Raw genomic sequence first — 22,030 nt, 5'->3', positions numbered from 1 at the left:
TTGTTTTTTCCTTAATCAACCGGTCCGAAATATCTACATAAAAACCTTTATAACAAGGTGAAGGTCGCATTTTATTTCAAAGTTAGTGGGTGCAACAATACGTACATTACCTATACAGAAGCATATGTATATTTAGACTATCATGTGTGTATACGACACTAATACTTGTTTATAATAACTATGCAGTACATATGTATAAGTATAAATCACGTGGTCGAGCTCCGGGCAAACGACTATAGTACTTATATCTACTTATAAAACGTAGGTAGCGTAAGGAATCATGATCAGGTAGTTATTTGCAACTAAAGCAGAATGCGTATTTACGCATGCCATTGCTTTGACGGTTCATTTAGTATAACCGCTGTCTGTCTTTATCGTTAGCGTCGAAACAGTTTTCTCTTTGTCTGATAAGATAAACAAAGATGTATTTCAAATCGTAACGGTCATTTATTGGTTTCAGTACCTATCCAAAGACGTCAATAACACAACGCTAAGATAACAGGATAACAGTGTCAAATGTTCATTATTACTACATAAATTCATTTTGTTTATTTAAATGAACATAATAAAAGAGATAATATTTATGGTCTTCACAAATTAGTATTTGTTACAAGGGAGTGGAAGTTGACAGTGCTAAATCTTAGTTTAAAATCAGTTTTAACAATGTTTAATGAAAAAGTGCTTTGTGTTTTGTATTTGTTTGCAGGCTTAGTGCTTTGTACTAACTATGTACTGTGTAATAACAGGTGGGTAAATAGAGACATTATGCTTTTCAGACTATAACGAAACTCTCTATATAAAAATATGTACGTATCAACATAACAAAAGCGGACAGTGAATACCTATGCCTACGTAACTATTGTATATGAATAGGCATACTTAGGTAGCATAGGTAGGTATGTTATTATATGGCTGACATACCTAGCTATCTGTAATAACATGTGTTACGTAAAGTAGATCAAGTTATTCTACATAATGGTTTATAACTATACCTTCTTAGTCTGTAGTTTCAACACTGAAGACTAAGCACCTAGGTATTTACTTAGATAGGGTACCTGCGATACCTTAGTTTCACAAAAGGTTTAGAATCTTACCTGGTAAAGTAATGGATAGGTACAGGACGTAATATTATCATTGTTTTTCGAGCAGTTGCTTTATGTATCGTCGTCAGGTAGGTATATGTCATTATTTAAACATATATTCTAGAACATTTTGTAGATAGGTAGGCACCTACCTATTGAGTTGTTACTATGCCATGCATGAGTCATGATTCATTTCAAGTAATACTAGAGACTAGAAATGATGGCTCAAATAAATAACTGGTTATCGGACTACAAGTCACTGACCGTGGTCCGTTAGACTAAAATAAAGGTGAGCAAGTTATTTTTTCTATATAGGTAGGTAGGTACCTACTCGTAGATCCGTATATGCTTTATCAGCTGTATTATGTAATAAGAATGGCAAACTAAATTACCAATTATTACAATATCTCGAAAACACTATTTGGTTTCGATCACGATGCAATAGCGTGCGCTAAGTTTGAACAAACATGTACGACCGGTTTAACCAGTCATTGGATTCTATTTAATATTATCACGGCGCGCAGCATTAGATAGTAGATAGGTCCTTTTTGACTAGTAGATATCAAAAATAGTACGTATTAGTAGAGTAGGTGCCTAGTAGTACCTACCCACCTAGATCGATCGATCCCGTTAGACATTTGGTAGACTAGGTAGGTACCTATATATTTATGTAGGTACCTATACCTATAGTTCCTACACTGAATGAAGTAAGTAGGGAGGTAGGTAGGTACCTACCTTCTTTCATATGAATTTAAAAATGTAGGTTTGGAGCTAAGGAAATTCTACAGATCTGGTTTTATCAGCGTATCATTTTGACTATGCTCATAGATTATTAATTGTAGAAAAACAGAAGTGCTCATATTTATAGTTACGAGTAACGATAGTAAAGATAATAAGTTAAATCGGGACAGTCCAAGCGTACCTAACTGCAAGGTGATTATTGTATTAGTCTTAATTTGATCATGGTCACAAAATAAAAACAAAATAGGTAGGTAGGTAAGTAGTTGTTTACATACCTACCTAGTTACCAGTTATTTGTATTATATTTATATCGTAATTGCAAAACAAATTCAGAATAGGTACCAGTAGCAACGTAGCAGTCTCTTTAGGACTGGTGGCATTACATAAATTGCAGATCCAATATGAGTTATTTATGGTGTTTGTTTGCTAGGGAAGGCTACGCGGAACACAAACCTAGCAGGTTACCTATAGGTACCGATTGATAATCTACCTAGTAGGTAGGTACCTACCTAGTTACCTACCACAAGTGTTTGTCCAGTGAATGTAGGTCTGTAGGTATAAGTAGGTAAATAGAGCCGCGCATCCAAAATTTTAAGTCTAAATGCGCAATAGGTAGGTACTGTTTTGTAATATGGCAAGTATTTTGGTCTCAATGGTCTCCTCATTCATTTCATTATCAGTAGCGGCCTAAAAATTGATCGCACAACTTGCATTATTAACCTTTGACTATCAACATGGATAGTGTCGAAATTAGCACGTGTCCAGTAGAAGACTTTAAAGACATGGACATCAACACTGAAAATGAAAGTTAAGTCTGCATATAATAACTACCTACCTGATGGGTCCATAAAATGTCAATAATTTAATTATTGTGTAAAACATACCTATCTACTTTGATTTTATACCCTCATTATTTTTCACTAATCGATGTGTCGTTTGGCAGTGTATAAAATTTTATTACTTAATTAGGAAATAACGCCAATTTAGAGGTAGCGCTGGGTACAATAGACACTTATACAAACAAAGTTTTGTTCAGCAGTAAGCAATAGCCGTAATTTTATTATATGTACGTACATACTGGTGTATAAATAGTTTTTTCTCAATTTTGCAGTGGTAGCGAAGAAGATGGCGGGCAGTTTCTTTTCGATTTTACCAAAGATGACGATGTTCAAGCGTGGCAAGAACAATCTGATACTGTGCGCGATGTTGGAATGTCGAAAGCTACGTTTGTAATTCATAAGAATTTAGGCTTCCGTAGAGCCATATTTTTCGCTCTTTTGAATCCTCAACTGAATGGAGCTGGCTTCGCAGGAATAAGAGCTATTCGATCATACAACCTTACCGGCCACACTAAACTTCAATTAAAATGTAGAGGCCAGGGACAGTTCAACGGTTTCAAAGTTATTTTAAGACACAGGGGATTGAATGACGAACCTAATTATTCTTTTGAACAGTATTTTCAGGTATCTACATAAGTAACTTTAGTTTTGTCTTTTAGTGTGTTAATTCTGATTTGGTAGATCCCACAATATATTATGTCAAATAATGAATTAGTTTTGAATAGCAAGTCTTATAATAATATGTGAAATTGGTTATAATGGCAGGTATTATATTCACAACTTATATTACAGGCTCCGAAAGACGAGTTTGCCATCCGAAACCTTAAATTTTCGGAGTTCAAGGCTTACTATAGAGGGAAGAGAGTAAACAATAACGAAACTCTAGATTTAGCTCAAGTTACAAGCCTAGGTATACAAATGTATGGTGGAGTTTACCAGCCAATCAAGCAAAAAGGACCCGCAACTCTAGAAATTGACTGGATTAAAGCAGTTTGAAAACAAAATTAAATGAATTACAGCCAGTTATTGAAGTTGATATGTTTATAGAATTGAATTAAATATGTTACATACTGACAATGATTTTTGTATTTGGATTACATATTGGTTTTATTTATTTATTAAGAACCCGAAAATGCAGTCCTCCATGTATCATACAAACTATTAACTACATTAATATATGGTTTACTTTGACTAGGAAAAGAGTAAAAGAATTGGATGTAGCCACAAGGCCCTGCAGAGAAGTATACAATATGTAACAGAAACAAATGGTTTCATAGGATATTAGTACGAAATATGGAGATGTAACAATGACGACCTACCTACGTCTGCAATGGGGCACCCAGGGGCGTGTGGATATCATCAGACACAAAGTTATAGAGCGCGCCCATCACTTGGTTTTACTCTATCAACCTAACCCTATCTTGACAGAAATACTTAACAGATCCTAACGGTTTCTCTATCTGAAGATAATATGTCGCAGTAAGATAGATAAAGCCGTAACATAGTTATATCCCTAGGGATATAATTATATACCGTAATATAGTTTATTGTTGGGATCAATCATAACAGGAATCAAATCAACACAATATCATGTAATAATAACTTTATTATCTAGAATTAGGTCACCACTAGATATCAGTATACACTCAAGACCGAAAACTAGGTTCATTAAAAAATAAATGCTTTTATTGCTGTAGTTTATCGTTGTCGGGACGGCAGCAACAAGGTTAGTGCTGTCATGGCATCAGGAAATAGAGAATGATAGTTGACAAGCGGGACGTACGCTGCAGTAATCACACGACCAGCGAACCATCGTCCATGCAAAGTGTTTACTGACGCCACTGCTGTTGCTATCGTGGGACATTTACAATAGACATTCCCTTGAGGAGATGCTTTGTCCACATAAACATGAAGAACTCCACCATGTTTATTACATTCACTTATAACATCATCTCTGATTTCAATGTCCCAGTTTGGATTTGTTTCCCTGTAAAATGAAAAATACTTTGTCTTTATTTCATGAACTATAACTGCTGCATATATTGCATAAGTTATGAATTTGAATATACTGACGATGCTGGGTCGAACATATTATTAAGCATGAAGCACTGGGTCGCAATAGGTGGTGCAACTTGCGGTTGTGGAGTCACTAGTGCGGATCCAGCCCCCATCAATACTGACGCAGCTGCAGGGGGAATCTGGAAACAGAAAACAATTGTGATATCAAAATGCTAATATTGTGTAATGGTACTTATTACTTATTCATTATCTGATCTTAACTGATAAAGCATGAAATATGTCGGAATTAATAAAACATACCTGTAAGCCAGTGCCTTCAGCAAGTTTGAACATAAGTTGCAATCGGCCAGTAGCTCCCAGGTCAATACCAGCGCGATCTAACTCATCTGCATCAAAGCGTGTGCTTGAACCACCATCTGTTCTCTCTGTAACATTACCCACTTTCATAGGACGTCCAGCTAACTCAAAACCATTTAATTGCTCCATTGCTTTCTTCGCGTCAGCAGCGTGATGAAACTGAAATAACAATATATTCCATAAAAAATTTGAAAAAAAAAAGTTCAGTTCAAGTGCAAATAATAGTAAACAACTATTTGCCATACCGTAAGGAATCCATATCCTTTACTTTTGCCAGTTTCAGGATCAGTCATAAGTTGAATGTGATCAATTTTTCCAAAAGGTTCAAATATTCCACGTAACATGTCTTCTGTAATATTAAAATGCAGAGAGCCCACATACAGTCTTGTTGGTCCATTACTAGTCTTTGGTGCTAAGTTAGGCAATGTATTTCCTACTCTATTTTTTTCAGCCTGGGTGTGTTGCACTATAATAGGAACACCCAGCAGTTTTTGTCCAGTCAAACCTAGTGCCTGCAAATAAAATAAAATTGTAAGATTATGAGAGAATTCTATGGTAATCATAACATTAAAGAAGTACATAACCAAAGTCAATTATTTAACTTACCAATGGGACAGATTCTGCATCTTTGAATTCTATATATGCTATTCCTTTGAATCTTCTAGTTTTATTACAGGTTATTAGTCTTACATCTCTGACTTTGCCAACAGATGAAAAAAATTCTTCAAGATCTTTCGCGCGAATTCTTTGAGATAATTGCATACAGAAGACAGTGCGGAGATCCCTTTCTTCGGGAGGTAAATCCTCCAATTTAGGTTCTAATCCCCTAGATTTTGAGCGGTATTCCTTTGCTGGGTCTCGTTCCTGTGTCTTTTCCCTTCTATGGGCAGTACGGTCACGACTGCTACGATCTCTTTCTCGGCTGCGCTCTTTGTCCTTACTGCTACGCCTCTTTTCTTTATCACGTTCACGTTCCTTATCTTTTTCGCGATCTTTATCCCTGTGGCTACGATCGCGTTCTCTGTCTTTATCCTTATCTTTGTCTTTGTCCTTGTCCTTATCTCTATCGCGTTCCCTGTCCCCTCGGTCTCGTTCGCGTTCACGATCCCTATCACGGTCCCCTCTATCACGATCGCGCTCACGATCCCTGTCACGTTCCTTTCTGTCTTCTCTTCCTCTGTCTTTATCTTTTTTATCATCCCTGTCTCTTGAGCGACGAGAATCCCTATCTTTTGATCTTCTTTTGTCTCTTGATCTGCTTCGTCTGTAAGAATGAAGAATTAACTTACTATGCGAAATTGTTTCTTTATAGAACCATCACAAGAAATTAATAAATAAATGAAATTGCTTTCAAATGATTGTCTCATAGTATTGAAGTCTTCAAGGGACAGTAATTATTCTGTCTTAGGAATAAAAATTTAATTAAATATATGACAGTTTAAGTGTAATTAATAAATCGTTATGCTCACCTTCGACTGCCATCTCTGTCCTTTTCTTTGTGCTTATCAGAATACTTGTCCGATCGATGCTTTGAAGAGGAAGTGTTATCCTGTCACACAAAGCACAAGGTAGAAGCAGCGCCACAGCAACACACGCCGAGTGAATAAATAAAAATTGCATTAGTTATTTCATAACAACAACATGGAGAACATTTGCAGTATTTCAGCATTGACATTTAAGTAGTAATGTCACTGTTGAAATCAGACAAATGTTGACGGTTTTTACTTTGCCTAGGCTACTGTAGACAGCTGGCTTAATAACCAGCCAATGTTCATCCATGTCATGGTAGTCGCGTTGCCCTGGTCTACACTTACCGTTCACAAAACCACTGACAAAGGATGCACACAGCGCTAACATCACACAGGGATACTTCTGCAAAAGATTTACGACCCATCAGCTCATGGTCTTTTTTCAAAATAACTTTCTATGAAAATCTTATTTTGTATTTTGCATTACAAGTGTTTGTCAAATAACAATGTTAGGATGTGTTGAATTTTAAAATAATAAAAAATTAGGTAAGTATAGTAGGTGGATACCTCTCTGTTTGTTCAGGTCGGTGAAGTATGCTCGACTATTACCACAAAGTTCTATAAATACAAGAAATGATTCTCAAATGTAATTTTGTTTATATTTCTTACCAGTTGCTGTTCAAAGATGTAATAACCTAATTTATGTGATTAATTTGAAATAATGAACAACAGTTCCTTAATGAATAGCTTAAAACATCTTTGAACAGAATACAACCTAAGAATAAATACAATATTATGTTTCTAGTAGCTGATAGTTACAACATACATAAAGTTTTTAATATTTATGTCTAATTATTTCAAATAGGCAACAAACTAAATATGATATATCCTTTGTGTCATCTGGTAATAATTTTTGTTATGACAATGAAAAACCACATTGATAAGTGTTGTATAATACAAATCATATTGTTGAGATTTACTTAGGTATATGATAATTGATAACATTACAAAACTTAGGTATAACCAATGTTATTCCTATCTTTATGTATTAGATGACTTTTCGATTATTATAATGGTATTATAAATAGCTGCCAGGTGATATACATATACATAAGTTTAATTACAATAAGTATTTGATACAAACAATAAGTTTCAGATATTTTTTCTTGGATTATTATAAAATTTTACTCAATAACTTGGACACTTACCGATTTAATGTAAGGAGCTTCTAGCATAGCTTCAACATCCAAGTCTTCAGCCATTCTGAAAATATAATACTGGTCATTAATCAATAATTTACATACCTACACCGAAATTATTAATTTTCTTTAAAACTTTTAAATCTTTAGATGGTAGAGAGCATACTACTAGTTCTTAGGAATTATTAAGGTGGAAAATTGCTTGTGAAAAGCCTTTAGTCTTAGACAAACACATGTAACCTCAATAACTATTGGTTTAGGTTTTAGTAATGAAATTTAACAGCAATAACAGTACTGTTTCTACTAGTTTACATAATATGCACTACGGTCTAGTCTCTGGACCTAAAATATTATCAGCAGTGTTGTTATAAACACTCAATATGACTATGAGAATGCTATGATGGAAAGCGATGGTAGTACTTTCCTATAGATCAATGAAACGAAAAAGCTGGCATCCTTCGATAAGACTAATTCTACGCTAAACAGAATAATTCTATACATAGGTTAAAGTGTAAGGTTACCCCTAAAATAATTAATAATTAGATAACCACCAATGAATAAAATTGTACATAAATTACACAGCACAAAATGGCGTCAAGCATTACGATTTGGTCCTGGGCCAATTTGATAACAACTTTATTCATTGTTTACATTGTATACATTTTATGTTGACAATAACAAAACTTACCTTGCAATCTTAATATAAATAAAATATGCACAAAATATCAATAAGTATTAATCTTCGAATTGTAGTCTAAATTATTACATTCGATGTCCCAAATGTGTTATGAGCGTACCATAGACAACAAACACCAAAATTCGAAACTTCGGAAGCGCAAACGAACGAGAACGACGCGATTATGAATAATACCATAGAGTAAAACAATTATTTTGAAAACCTAGATGCCAAACTTTTTGTGAAAATGCTTGAAAGGAGAGCGGAGCGCGAACGTTCTTTAGATTAGGTATTAGTATTGCCATTTTCCCATTTTCCAGTAACTTCAATATTGCTGATGTTTTATATGCGAAAGTTGATGAGAGCATCTTCATTAACTACTTAATGACGTGTGTAGGTATTTATGTTTGTATGCTACTTTTTCACACAAAAAGTCACACATTTTTCCAATAATAGCCTTAGATACTCCCTATTACTGTCTACGATTTCGGTATCTGCGCAATTAGAAATCTTCAATCCCGCGGAATATCGGTCTTTGCGGGATATTGCATAGGTATTTTATTTTTATATGGTATGTAAATCGATGAATTAAGAAACAAAACTCTACAATCGATTAAGTTTTATTATTTACTTAAGATCAATGGAATAACACCATTAATTTAGTACAGAAAAAATCAACTGCAATACTTTAACCTATTTGTTCTACTAAGTTGAAATATGATTATAGTTAAAAGTACGTGCTCATTGAATGAATGTCAGAGAAGTAATGGCGATTTTTTGGTAATTTTGTCAGCATTTAACTAAGAGTTTGCCAAGGAAACGTTATGAGTTATGAAAATTGTCAATAGCAGAATATCAGCATATTTATATCAATATTCTTTGCAATCATACCACAGAGCATTCGCGCTTTTCTAACATGTCGTGTGTAAGTTAAGATCTTCGAATTCTCCAAAATCTAGGAGATCTCGGTTGATTCATTTGAGATTCTAAGCTCTAGTACCTACATAGGTAGGTACAAGTACACGTATGTACGGCATACCTAATTAATTTAAATTTTTGTACTATTTCATTCCATAGTTGTATGAATGATGGCAAAAAGAATAGCATTTAAAATAAACAGCCATGTTCATACACATTTATCGGATTACATTTCTTTGCAAGATAGGCACTTCTACATTTTGAGACCTCGCGAATGAAAAAATGAATGAATGAATATCGTGTCTCTACCTGACTACCTGTCACCAAGCATGCTGTCATGTCAATCAAAGTTGTCATTTCATTTGTTTGTCAAGAGATTTCAAGAGAATATCAAATGTTATAAGTAATTTCTAATATTTGTAATATTGGAGTGATTCATTGTCATTATAAGTTTTCAAACTTAACTAGTTACATATACAATTAACTATATAATTCACATAACATCGTCTAGGTAAGCGATTATCGGTGAAATTTGGAATTTGATAAGAGTGCAATCAGTGTACTCTGAACTGAGGTTTCTTCATAAATAACTTTTTGCTTCAGGTTTTGAAAGGGAGACATGACTACAGCAGCGAGGCCTACTTTTGATCCGGCTAGGGGTGGCCAAGGTAGAGGTGAAAAAGACTTGAGTGCTATATCTCGTCAATATTCAAGCAGAGATCTTCCAGGACACACCAAGTTAAAATATAGGTGGGTAAAGCGCTTGTTTAGAACCATGTTACCATCAAATATTGTAAAATTTCGTAATTGTCGTTATCTTATTATAGACTAAGCATTTTACTTAGTATAATAGATGAAAACTTTGTTTGCAGAGAGCAAGGCCAGGGTACTACAGAGGAATTGCGTTCAAGGGACTTCAGGAAGGAGTTAGATGATAGAGAAAAGGATGGGTCTAAAACCTCGAGTGCAAGGAGACAGGTAGAACCACCTTTAAAAAGACCAAAGATAGACCAAGTGCCCGCTGCCAGTTTAGATGCTGATGACCCACTCGAGGGAGACTCCTCAGACTCGGATGATTCTGATGATGACACTGCAGCATTGTTGGCTGAGCTAAACAAGATCAAAAAAGAGAGGGCAATAGAACAGGCCAAAAAGGTAAAATAATCAATTACAATTTAATAGATGTTTTCACTTACACATAAATAGAAATTTATACTTTTTGGTGTTTTATTTTATAGGATGCAGAGCGAAAACAAGAAGAGGAGAGAATTCGAATGGAGAACATTCTATCTGGAAATCCATTGTTAAACTATTCCGCCGCTGGAAACAAAAATGACTTAAAGGTAACTATCTGAACAATTTATATTTGTTAATATCATGATTACATGTTTTTTTAAAGTACTCATTTAGTATTTCTAGCATATATTATGTGTTGAGCAAATAAAGTGCTTGTAGGCCACCATGGGACTAAAATGGTCACCCTGACACATTTTGTTTAATTTGATTATGTAGAATAATTTTGATTTATTAGTAATATTTGAAATGTGTAATAACATTATATCCACAGTTAAATAAATATGACAAATGAGTGCATTGTTACTTATTAAACATTTCTTTTCTACATGTTACACTACTCTTTTACCTACATTCTCTTATAACACATTATATTCAGTTTTAGACTATTAGCAAACACAATGAATAACAAAAGTCAAATATTATCACATGAATTATGTTATATTTTCCTATGAATTCTAACATAATCTAGTATAGAAAGTATTTTCATTTATTGATTTTAATCTCACATACTTTTTTAAAGGTAAAAAGAAGATGGGATGATGATGTTGTTTTCAAAAACTGTGCCCGATCTGAGCCTGAGAAGAAGCCCAACACCTTCATTAATGACTCTCTGAGGTCTGAGTTCCATAAGAAGTTTATGGAAAAGTATGTAAAATAAGTTCAACATTTCAAGAATATTATTACATACTCATAAGTGTTGTAAGTAAGAAAAGAAGAATAGGGATAACAACAAATTTTTATTTTCAGTCCATCTGGCAGATGGAGAAAAATAATAACATGTATATTTTTTAACATAATTAAATAATTGCTTTACGTCTTGTTTAAGTACAAAATGTACAATACTGTAATGTCATCATCATTAGCCACAACTCCATTACTTTAATGCTTTTTGAGTAAGTCACTTTTGATGAACACAATAACTGTGACTACATAATAAAAATTTGTCGTCATCCCTATTGCATCAAGAAAATTGCCCATGTAAGTGCTTTCAATTTATATGGTTGATGTAATAAAACTGATGCACCAAGTGATTATTGTGAACTATGCAGTTGTATGTATTATTTTACCTTGTACCCTCCAACCTCCAATTTATGGTTTAATACTGGTGGAAGTAGTAACTTTCTTTTATAACAGCCTTACAATAACCATATTTTTGAAAACATTCTGATGTCTTTAGTTGTGTATCTACAGGTAAAGTAATTTAGTATAATTAAGAACTAGTAATTATAAATGGAAATGTACCTAATTTGTAAGGATTTAGCTGTAATGATTATGATTTAATAAATAATTGTAATACCCACATTAAGTTTTATTTACTTATCTAATTCTATCTATAGTATCGATGAATGAAGATTATTGTATAGCACTAACAGCAGTAGTGGTTGAACGTAATATCTACTGACGTTATTTTACGTAAGTTATTGAAGAAGACAAATTATACACTAGACCCTGACATGACAATAGTTGAACCCTTTAAATCCCGTGGCCTAGGCGCAATTCTATAACAGAATGCTTGTTGTCCTGGCGGAACCGATGTTAGACCCACCATCGATAAACGCTTAGAAGGCACAACGCTGACGACGCTAATCGTTGCGCTTCGTGCTATCTTTATTTACATTACTTACGATCACTACATAGTAAGCACACACTACAGCATGAAGTCTCTTACTGCGTCTGTCTGTAAGTTCGCGATGAACTCAAAACAACCGAACTACTCGCGGTTTTCATCAATACTTGCATGAGGGATTCATGCGGCAACTTTCAGTGTATTCTTGACGATTTCAAAAAAAGCTGAGCCCTGCTGCCGACTCTGAGTTCTGGTAGAGCACAGCTTTCCATCCTTTTATGGACTACCGCCAATCCCTTTTTAAGGAATCGTAATAGTTACCTATATACCAATCTTATAGTTTTTGTTAATTTAATCATTTGTCTTGGAGACTTTATTCCGCCCCTATAAAAAGCTTCAGCGCCCCTAGAAACGTTAAGGAGGTAGAAATCTTTAAGAGGTAGAGCAACGTTTGTCTGGTCTATTATACGAAGTGGAAAAGATAGCTTATTACATGTAGCTTTGACAATAAAATTGTTCTCATACATTTGTTGTCACCTTATTTAGCAGATTTCGATCGATTTACTTACCAAATTTCTTTTGACACTTTTACAAGGCCGCGAAGGCGTCTTTGCGTAGAAATAGTTTTTAAGACCTACCTAAAGTAATTTATTACTACATCATGAATGTGGTTAGATCAAGTGCTTGCTTTGCTTTCTCTATAGCCCCGTGAACATGTAGAGCGGCTGTAGGTCTGTGGCTAAGATGGAATTGGCACCCCTTTGAGCCAGCATTGTTAGCCTAATCAAATACATCGACTTACGTTACAGACTATAATACTTAATTTTGCCAAACATTGATAAAAACCAAGAAAATCAATTAGGTAATGTTTTTGAAGACAGTTTCCCACGTGACATTCCTTCCATGTCGCGAAAATTTCCTAATGGTCAATGTGTGAATTAAGAATCCTTGAACCTGTATTTAGGTATCCATATTTAATCATGTTTGGCAATGCGCGTGTGCTTGCTTATTTGCGGCGCATTAATGAATACGAATAATATATTTATGCAGCCGAGCTGGCTGGACGTGTCCGGCTCAATGTTTAGTGTTTACGTTATTAAAACGGACGATGTATGTAAGGCGAAAGAGGGGAGGAATGTGGCAAGTGCGGCGCTGGCGGCGGCTGCGGCCCACCTTGAGTGGGCAGGTTCACCGGCTGATCCCGCCGCGCGCCTCCGCCGCTCAGTTCTCGCCAGTCGAGTGAGCGCTCCGACAGCGAATATGGCTGGACATAATGCGGCGTGGCTTTGCGCGTGTTTTTTTTTGTTTACCGTAGCAGAGGCCGTTCTCTCCGGATTATACATTGATAATGGCGTTGACCAAACTGTCATACATCACTCGATGACTCGGCACGAGAGAATGGTGGTGGAGCATGAAATACTGGAGTTATTGGGACTCGGGGAGAGGCCTCGCAGATCTCGAGCGCCACCACTGGACCGCTCCGCGCCCAGCTTCTTGTTGGACGTGTACAAGCAATTGGCTGAAGAACATGAGCAAGCTCGCCCCACACGAAGCTCCGAGATGGCACTCAGCAGTGAGGAACAACATGCTATTGACGAGAGCGACCTCATCATGACCTTTCAAAGCAAAAGTGAGTGTGATAGAAGATATAAGAATTAATTATGTGACACTTGTTTAATTATAATCCAGAGGTAGGTTTTGTAACGTTTAAGGAATTTACTGCCTTTAAATCTGAAGTGCTCAATTATTGTTATTTGAAGTTTCTTGGAAAGAAAACAAATATTACGACACCGGTTTTAAAAAAAGTACACATTTTTTGATTGTGGTACTTTCGGTAAAGCATCGTTAAAACAAAGGGATCCCGACAAAAAAACACTTGCAAGCTACCTGGGAACTGCAGGTAAAAACACAGTAGACAAAAATGATGACTCACTTTAGTAAACATTCCTGGTAAAGATCAAATAACTGCCGGCTTAGGGTATGAAATGAAACGGTGCCGTTCATCAGAACATAACGTAGAAATAAATAGTTTACATTTATCTAAATAAACACCTGACCTTTGAAGTACAAGCTATGCATAGTTAAGTTACTTGACTATTATTAGCTCGATATATTTTGATTGATATTGTGAACCATTAAACTTCTCAATACTAACTTATAAAATGTAACTTTTGGTTATTATGTGGAAATCGGCTCATATATACTTACTGATGTAATTTATTAGGTTTAGTAATTGGTAAATCAAATACGTAGGTCTTCAGTGCTTTTCTAGTTAATAATATGCAGAAAGATATTTTACATTTGATTAGAATTTCGATTAATATGTAGGTATGTACCGCTAAACACAATTGAGTTCGTTTCTACTAGATCTTTCCGGAATGCAACCCAATGTTATCTATTCAAGGAAAATTATGAGCTGTATGTTATTCAACTTAGAGAATAATACAATTTATTTATAAAACAACTTCACTCCATTATTTCAGCGATTATTTGGCTTACTTGATTCTGCTGCATTCACTATTTTACTAAGATATGATGGTGGTTAGTACACTGAGTATTCCATAGAATAATTAGATATTCTCTCGTAAATTACGGTCCTCGAATTTTACATATATTTAGGATTTAGTCAAGCCCTAAGGTAAATCGGCCCTGAAGCTGCCAAGTAACGTCCAGTCTTCTATTGTAAGGGACAATTATAATTTTTGGAATAAACATTGGACGGGAAATCATAATCTTCTATCAAACTTTTCAGAATTTAATTTATTTATTGGACTGGGTTTAAAATATTTCACCACAAAACGACCTACCCCAGGTTTCTGAGTACATTTAGCGGTTGATTATCTTTTCGATAGCGTTTTTTTGTTCGAGTTTAAGCGCTATTGAAACTACAGCTAAATGTACCTGCCTCAGAAACCGGGGGTTAATCGAGGGTGTTCTTCATTGCTTTACAGCTGAAGACTTAAATCACAAAAAATAAGTCGTAATTCAGTACAAGACATTATTTTGAGTTGTTTGACAGTTAAATGCAAACACGTATTAAATTAAATGCGCACCATCTTTCCTGATTTAATATTATGTTTGCGTCTCGTACCTAGTATTTACCTACTCCGGCTACTCCCCATGAATAATCATGTACTTATGCATTAAACATATATTATCACTATTTTATCGTCAAAAACTCATATTTGTCATTTATTGCACACACCTGTGCTAGGAGTCGAGTTACAACCAGATTGATGAACACCTGTTCAATATTTTTTTAATTTAATAATATTTATTAGTAATAATATACTTAATTAGTTGACTTTTGTTTTATTTATGTCAAAGCTTATAGGTACCTACTTAACAGAACATTGTTAGCAGAACAGTTAATAGAACCTATTTGTTTTAGAAAACGCTTTGGTGGGTTTGTTGGTTCGAATTACTTCTAAACCTATTCTGTGTACTTAGTACGTATGTATATTATGTTAATTTACAATAAATAATTCGATGCGTTTGTCTGAGATAACTGTATCATACATTTATTTAATTTTTTTCTATTATGTAAAAGACAACTCCCGCACTAAGAATTGCTCTGGTGTCGCGGGGACTTTTACAAAAATACAAACAACGGACACAAAGTACAACCAGACCCGAAACAATTATTTGTGGAATGCACAAATAATTGTCCCGTATGGGAATCGGACCCACGACCTTCCGACGCAATGGTAGCGGCGTGGCGACCTAAACCGCTAAAACTAAAAGATTTCCGTTAGTCAAGCGCGTATAAATTTTCTATTATTAAACTAAAAATGAATAATGAGTTAGAAAGGTAGCCTTTCATATTAGCTGTAATAATTAGCTCAAAACTTATTTGATTGGTCCCGTATTAATGTAAAGGACATTAAATAATTTTGCCGGTGTTTGATCAACCTTCTCGCATTTCAATATTAGCATCTCAATTAATTCGGATTAGGTTTCAATCTCATATCACTTACGTGGTTCATTCAAATTTATTTTTTTATTCAACAGTTTAACCAACTCTCATCTAACAGCTTTTATTTATAACTTTACCAGTGTACCTACTTACATTCGATTCGGATAAGTCTATTTTGATTTACATACCCATGATTTTCCACCGACGTTGCACACAACTATGATAAGTTGATGTTGTTTAACACCTTTTTACACTAGGTATTTCAGAAATCTTTACGGCTCACAGTTAATTGACAGAGTTCAGTTGCAAACGATTCTTAATAAATTAGCAATTGGTCAACCTTTGGTTATTCCTTGGTCGACAGTTGAAAACTTAGATTAACTATAACTGTCGAAAGTCATCAAACGATGATCGATGGTTCTTCACTGTGCAAAGTTAGCATGGCAATCGTTTGATTGGTTTTCTAACACAACAGACAAAAGCACAATTTAATGATTTCGCTTTCCGCGGCCTTTTTGTTTTATTTTCCAAATTAACTGACCAGACAAACATTGTTTTGCCAAATAAATTATTGTAAAAAGTCTATTAAAAATAGGGGTTTGTGATAAAAGGGTACATTTTAGGTCGTATGTATTTTTTACGCCACATAATAAAAAAAATGTCTAAAAATAAAAAAAATATGTTAAGGGTGGACAACTATAAGAGTTGTCCACCCTAACGTATTTCTTTCATTTTTAGATATTTTTTTACACTAAGGGGTATGAAAAATGGATGTTGGCCGATCCTCAGATTTCAGATTCTATTCAATAAGCTAATAAATTTTTTTCTTCCGCATTCTTAGGAGCACGGGAACGTAAATTTTACGACATTAGAATTTTACATATAAGATACATAGTTGCTTTTTCCGTTTGAAGGACATCATTTGGGAGCCCTGCGACACGGTCACGGCAGACACGTATGGTTCGAGGTGACGGGAGCTCCGGGAGACGCTTCTTCCCTTCTCACCGCCGAGCTGCGGCTGCATCAGGCTGCGACCAAGACTGAGGACCCCACCAGTCTGTACACTGTCGTCGCTCACAGAGTTATCAGTGTTGATAACTTGGGGTGAGTAGGAATCTAATACTGTGTAAATAAATTCTTGCGACTGCGTTTTTCTGAAAATGTAGTAAATAGCTAGGCGATAGATAGGCCCAAAACTTAAGTAACCCATAGTTTAGTTCGCTCATTTGTCTGATGATCTATCTTTTCACCTAGTAGAGGTATAAGATCATCAGTAAAAACACATAAAAATTAAAAGTATTTGCATTGTTAAAACTATTTGTCTTTCGGCATTAACATAGGAATACTTCACAAATTCAACATACACGTTGTACAATATACGTACGTACTTATTATAATTTAACCTGAGGCAACTATTTCTCCATTTTCTGTGAGCTGCATGTTGCCAAGTCGGGATGACTTCACTTGTGTAACATTATCATAGAAATATCATTCAAGTGTGTCGTGTCTGCGTCGCAGAAAATTGTGAACCCGATACAGTATGCAGAAGTTCTCATAAGTATTATTTACAAAATCTACGTTTTAAAATATTGTAGGTTCTATTGAACGCCCGTCGACCTAATAAGACGACAGGACCGGGATCAATCTTAACAAAGTTGGATCGCAGAATAATAAATTGTCACAGTCACAGACAGATCATAACAACTACGTATCAATGTCGGTCTTCGACTCTTAAAATATAGCATCGTGGATTATTTTTATTGAGTATGTACCTATGTTGTACATTCTTTGATTTTTTTCTACTCCTATGGTAGAGAAGGGTGATTTTATGTAGGTATCTGCGTATGTTGATAGGTATTGTACTATGTTATTCAAGTAACTGTGGGAAATATCTATAGAACTCTAACTAAAACGGCGAGACGTACAAAGAATGCCTTTTCACTGATTGTTTATGTTATTTATAGGAGCCTTCAGATGGAGCAGGTGGCGGCTGTGAACACGAGCGCAGGCGCCGAGGGGTGGCTGGAGCTGAACGTGACCAGTGCGCTGGCCTCGTGGCTATCCTCACCCGCTGATAACCGCGGCTTCTTCATCACTCTACATCCACACTCACAACCTGGTGGGTCTACTCTTTGAACATTCTTTGTCGCCATCTAATTTATTCGTCAAACCCGTTAGTTTCTTAGTAGTTGACCATACATTCCTATAAGCTATGGTTTAGAACGGATTATGTAGACGTAGAATATAAATTGCACAATTTCTATTTGGAGTACTAACTCATTCCTAGTTCAATTTTCATAATTAAGTTCTAAATCAAACTTTCTCGTCGCTTCTAGTCACCCGTTCCATGACCTATACAATAAAATATTTTTGTCTGGTTAGACGACGCACGCTCAAGGATTTTATAATCATACTATCTTGTATGAAAACATTTGTATTATCATGATGTCATGGGTGGAATAGACTAGACTAAGAACGTCATTTCGTGATATAATATAAACACAATTGTCTTAACATTGTAGAGCGTCATGTTAAGCCAGAAGAGATTGGTTTGGAGGAGCCACGCGGGGTCGTGTCAGAGGGCAAGCAGCCGTTCTTAGTAGCATTCTTCAAAAATGGCCCCAAGCTGGTAGGGACTGACGTAGGTGCCAGAAGAAAACGAGAGGCGAGACGATGGCGTTCACAAGGTTATTCAGAAAACTATCTTACCCGGAATCCGCTCACAGGTATAGTGTTTTATATAAATGCTTTTATAGATGTCGAAATCCAAGTTTTTTCAAAGAGTAATAATATTGTATTTGGCATAAATAAATTTGCCTTTTTTACTACGAATATTAAATATGCTTTTCGTATTTCGTGATATCTACTTAATAAATGTTAATTGTCAAATCATGATAAACGTAAAACAAAACTTTTGTATTAAAAAATGATTAATAAGTCCAAGACCTATGTCTTAACGCCAAAAGAATATCACAATATGACTTAACGGGTCTTCCATTACATTCCAGATACATCGCATTGGACGACGAGAAGCTGTGAGATCCAGACCCTTTATGTCAGCTTTAAGGACCTAAAGTGGCAGGTTGGTATCAATTAAGCATTATAGATAAAAGTAATATGTTTGATTTTAATATAGTATGTGTCTCTAAATTAAGGAATGGTTTATAATTCGATTCAGTAAGTAGATAGACGTTCGTGTTGTAAGTTCACACAATCGTAAATAAAATTAAAATTTAAAATCATTATTTTTTTTATGCTCCGACATTTGTACACATTTTCCTTAATGGGATTATTAAATCTTATATAATTTGTCAGGATTGGATCATTGCACCGGACGGGTACGGCGCGTTTTATTGCAGCGGAGAATGCAACTTCCCGTTAAATGCACACAAGAACGCCACTAATCACGCAATTGTGCAGACTTTAGTACATTTACTGAACCCTACCAAGGTAAGCGTACACACTTTATTTTATGCAGCGCATATTTATTACATATTTTGTTTTTTTGCAAGTTTCCCGAAGAAATTTTTGATTTTCTACATCGAATTAGACCCTCAAGGATTTTGTGTAGTTTCAATCGTTAGACATGCCTAATTTTTTTGTAACTAGATATCATACACGATAAAGAGATCTTTCTCCCTTTCGAAAACCTATTTTATAATAATTTGATTGTGATTTCAGGTGCCAAAGCCATCGTGTGCTCCTATCAAACTGTCGGCAATATCAGTGTTGTACTACACAGACGACTCCAACGTGATCCTGCGCAAGTACAAAAACATGGTTGTCAAGAGCTGTGGGTGTCATTGACCTTCTGTCCAGTGTCCACGCGTGTTCTACAAAAACGCTAGTCTTTTAATAAAATAAATTACGCTTCTATAAGTCTAAGAAGTAGTGCACTCAATAATTAGAATTAGAATGAATTTAAGCGTCGACTAATTAATAAGAATATATTACAAAAAGATTTGCAGCCATTACAATCACGATATTGAAAACATGTTATTTTCTAAATATACATCTGACTTGTCATATTAATTGCACCAGTGATCATAGTTTAGCGAGATACCTACATACCATTTCACCAAGAGTATTCATATATGACTCATGTTTGTGTAGCTACATATTCATATACACAGTTCTAGTTAATGATACGCGATTATATTTGTAAGATTTAAGTATTTCTGTAATATGTAGATTACGTTTTATTGTTGTAATATATTAATGCGTAATAACATATGATTTAAAGATAGATTTGAAGAATATCGTTAATTTGATATGTAAATGAGTACAAAGAAGGTATGTCATTTGTTTAAGCTTGATTCGGTAATCTTATTAAAGCGATTAAAAAAGTACTTGACACGTGCCATTGCAATTTGTTTGTTAGTTGAAACAGATGCATAAACGTCATAAACAAGTCTGGTTACTCATGTATTGCTGTTGAATGCAATTATGTATCTCATATAATATTGTAGCCATTGATCAATAAAACATTTTAAACTCAGATAATTAGAATCAGTGTCGATAAATTATAGTTTAAAATGTGGAAGAAGCAAAACGTGGATTTAAAAGCGTGCAAACATCTTCTTAGATAAGAGTAAGTAATGTTTTATTATTAAGAGTTGTATTGCAACTGCAAGCTTATACAATGATAACGGGTTGCTCACACCTTGTCTCTATGTGCCGTCTTATCAAAAGTGCCTTTTTACAATAAGTTAGATAATTTATGTGCCAATCGAATAAGTCAATTTTTGTAATGATTATTTACATTTTATAGTTTTTAATTACAGTAAATAAATGATGAATGTACGAGATGTAAAGTTTTATAATAAAAAACGATCTAAATATTATTATCTTGTATTTTTACCCAAATCCCTTAAAACTTCAGAATTATAAAAGAGTAACAGAGAGGCTGCGCAAACACAGCCGTTGTATTGTGTTAAATCATTTGGTGATTAAAAAGAGCGGCTGTGAGTTTCTTGCTAGCTCTTCTCATAAGGCTCTACCTCATTTACAAGGTAATGTTAGAGTCAGTAATTGTAACGATATCAGAAAGGTCAACATTTGACCCATATGAATAAATGACTTGATTTCGATTTTGTACTCAGTAGCGCTAAATGATTGCGGCCAACCGTAAAATTATACATTGTAGCAGGTTACTGCGTTAAACCAGAATCTGATATGAGAATGAGTCACAGTGACCAATATTACAAAAATCTATTATGCAGAGCATATTATGTGCTCATGATCAATGAATATGTAGAGATGAATAACATTTTATTTTGTTGTTGTTGTTGTTGAAGGGAACACAAATATATTCATAAAACTACTTAAGATATACCTACCTATAGAGTAGGTATAAAAGGCCAGACAGATCGACCTTAAACTGGAATTAACAGGACCTCCGATGACGTAAGCTGTTTTGTGAGTTCTACAATACCTCAGAGAGTGTAGAAATAAAAAAAAGCCTATACGAGCGAAAACGCAGTGGTCAGGTAGCTTCAGATTTACAATCAGTGTACTCTATTTGGTTGTTATTCATTCTTAGTTAAATAATGTATTGTGTAAAGAGACTTAGGATACGGTTTAGATAAAATTACCGGCGTTAGATATGTTTTTATTTTCAAACAGTAGATAGGTAGTTCCTAACATGATTGTTTTTTAAATAAATATAAGTAGGAATACAAGAGTTGAGTTCAGATTTAATTAAGTTGTCTAATAAACCCAAGCCCTAAACTTATTTTAACCGCATGTCCTGTTTAGAACTTCAGTTAGTTATTACTCACATTAAAAATAAATGGCATTTTAAAACAACTACAAATATATTTTGCGAAAAATGTCTTATTTTCTGGTAATATTTTGTGACAGTGAACGGACTGTGTGGAGGTTAAGTAATATCCAGCTACTAAGTCACATATACATAGGTAGTACCTATTTGTGTAAGTAAAATATCTCAA

General features: G+C 34.8%; 4 protein-coding genes across 5 annotated transcripts; 3 read left to right on the top strand and 1 right to left on the bottom strand.

Moving 5' to 3' along the window:
- Window positions 1-312: 312 nt before the first annotated feature.
- LOC142987358 (uncharacterized) lies at window positions 313-3,759 on the top strand. 2 transcript variants are annotated; one of them, XM_076136068.1, is made up of 3 exons: window positions 313-746; window positions 2,935-3,286; window positions 3,455-3,759. In XM_076136068.1, exons 1-3 carry the CDS (start codon window positions 664-666, stop codon window positions 3,656-3,658), a joined length of 639 nt encoding a protein of 212 aa, XP_075992183.1. In that variant the 5' UTR covers window positions 313-663; the 3' UTR covers window positions 3,659-3,759. The 2 variants fall into 2 exon arrangements, with proteins under 2 accessions (XP_075992183.1, XP_075992184.1); XM_076136069.1 differs by lacking the exon at window positions 313-746 and adding an exon at window positions 2,410-2,435.
- A 491-nt stretch (window positions 3,760-4,250) lies between these two features.
- On the bottom strand, window positions 4,251-8,554 carry Caper (RNA-binding protein 39-like protein Caper). Its single transcript, XM_076136065.1, has 8 exons — window positions 8,395-8,554; window positions 7,716-7,770; window positions 6,508-6,587; window positions 5,645-6,302; window positions 5,284-5,550; window positions 4,982-5,197; window positions 4,736-4,860; window positions 4,251-4,649 (listed from the first exon to the last, which is right to left on the bottom strand). Exons 2-8 carry the CDS (start codon window positions 7,767-7,769, stop codon window positions 4,361-4,363), a joined length of 1,689 nt encoding a protein of 562 aa, XP_075992180.1. The 5' UTR covers window position 7,770; window positions 8,395-8,554; the 3' UTR covers window positions 4,251-4,360.
- A 1,094-nt stretch (window positions 8,555-9,648) lies between these two features.
- Window positions 9,649-11,896, top strand: c12.1 (spliceosome-associated protein CWC15). The gene is made up of 5 exons (XM_076136064.1): window positions 9,649-9,811; window positions 9,904-10,050; window positions 10,173-10,455; window positions 10,539-10,643; window positions 11,117-11,896. The coding sequence occupies exons 2-5, from the start codon at window positions 9,920-9,922 to the stop codon at window positions 11,252-11,254; spliced, it is 657 nt and encodes a 218-aa protein (XP_075992179.1). The 5' UTR covers window positions 9,649-9,811; window positions 9,904-9,919; the 3' UTR covers window positions 11,255-11,896.
- Window positions 11,897-13,222: 1,326 nt separating this feature from the next.
- On the top strand, window positions 13,223-20,923 carry LOC142987353 (protein 60A-like). The gene is made up of 7 exons (XM_076136063.1): window positions 13,223-13,793; window positions 16,994-17,183; window positions 18,044-18,198; window positions 18,602-18,805; window positions 19,088-19,161; window positions 19,395-19,529; window positions 19,761-20,923. Exons 1-7 carry the CDS (start codon window positions 13,241-13,243, stop codon window positions 19,884-19,886), a joined length of 1,437 nt encoding a protein of 478 aa, XP_075992178.1. The 5' UTR covers window positions 13,223-13,240; the 3' UTR covers window positions 19,887-20,923.
- Window positions 20,924-22,030: the final 1,107 nt, after the last annotated feature.

Source organism: Anticarsia gemmatalis, chromosome 3 (genome assembly GCF_050436995.1).
Source record: "Anticarsia gemmatalis isolate Benzon Research Colony breed Stoneville strain chromosome 3, ilAntGemm2 primary, whole genome shotgun sequence".
Classification (NCBI taxonomy): Eukaryota; Metazoa; Arthropoda; class Insecta; order Lepidoptera; family Erebidae; genus Anticarsia; species Anticarsia gemmatalis.
The sequence above is the reverse complement of the archived record's forward strand: the minus strand, read 5'-3'. Positions and strand labels throughout refer to the sequence as shown.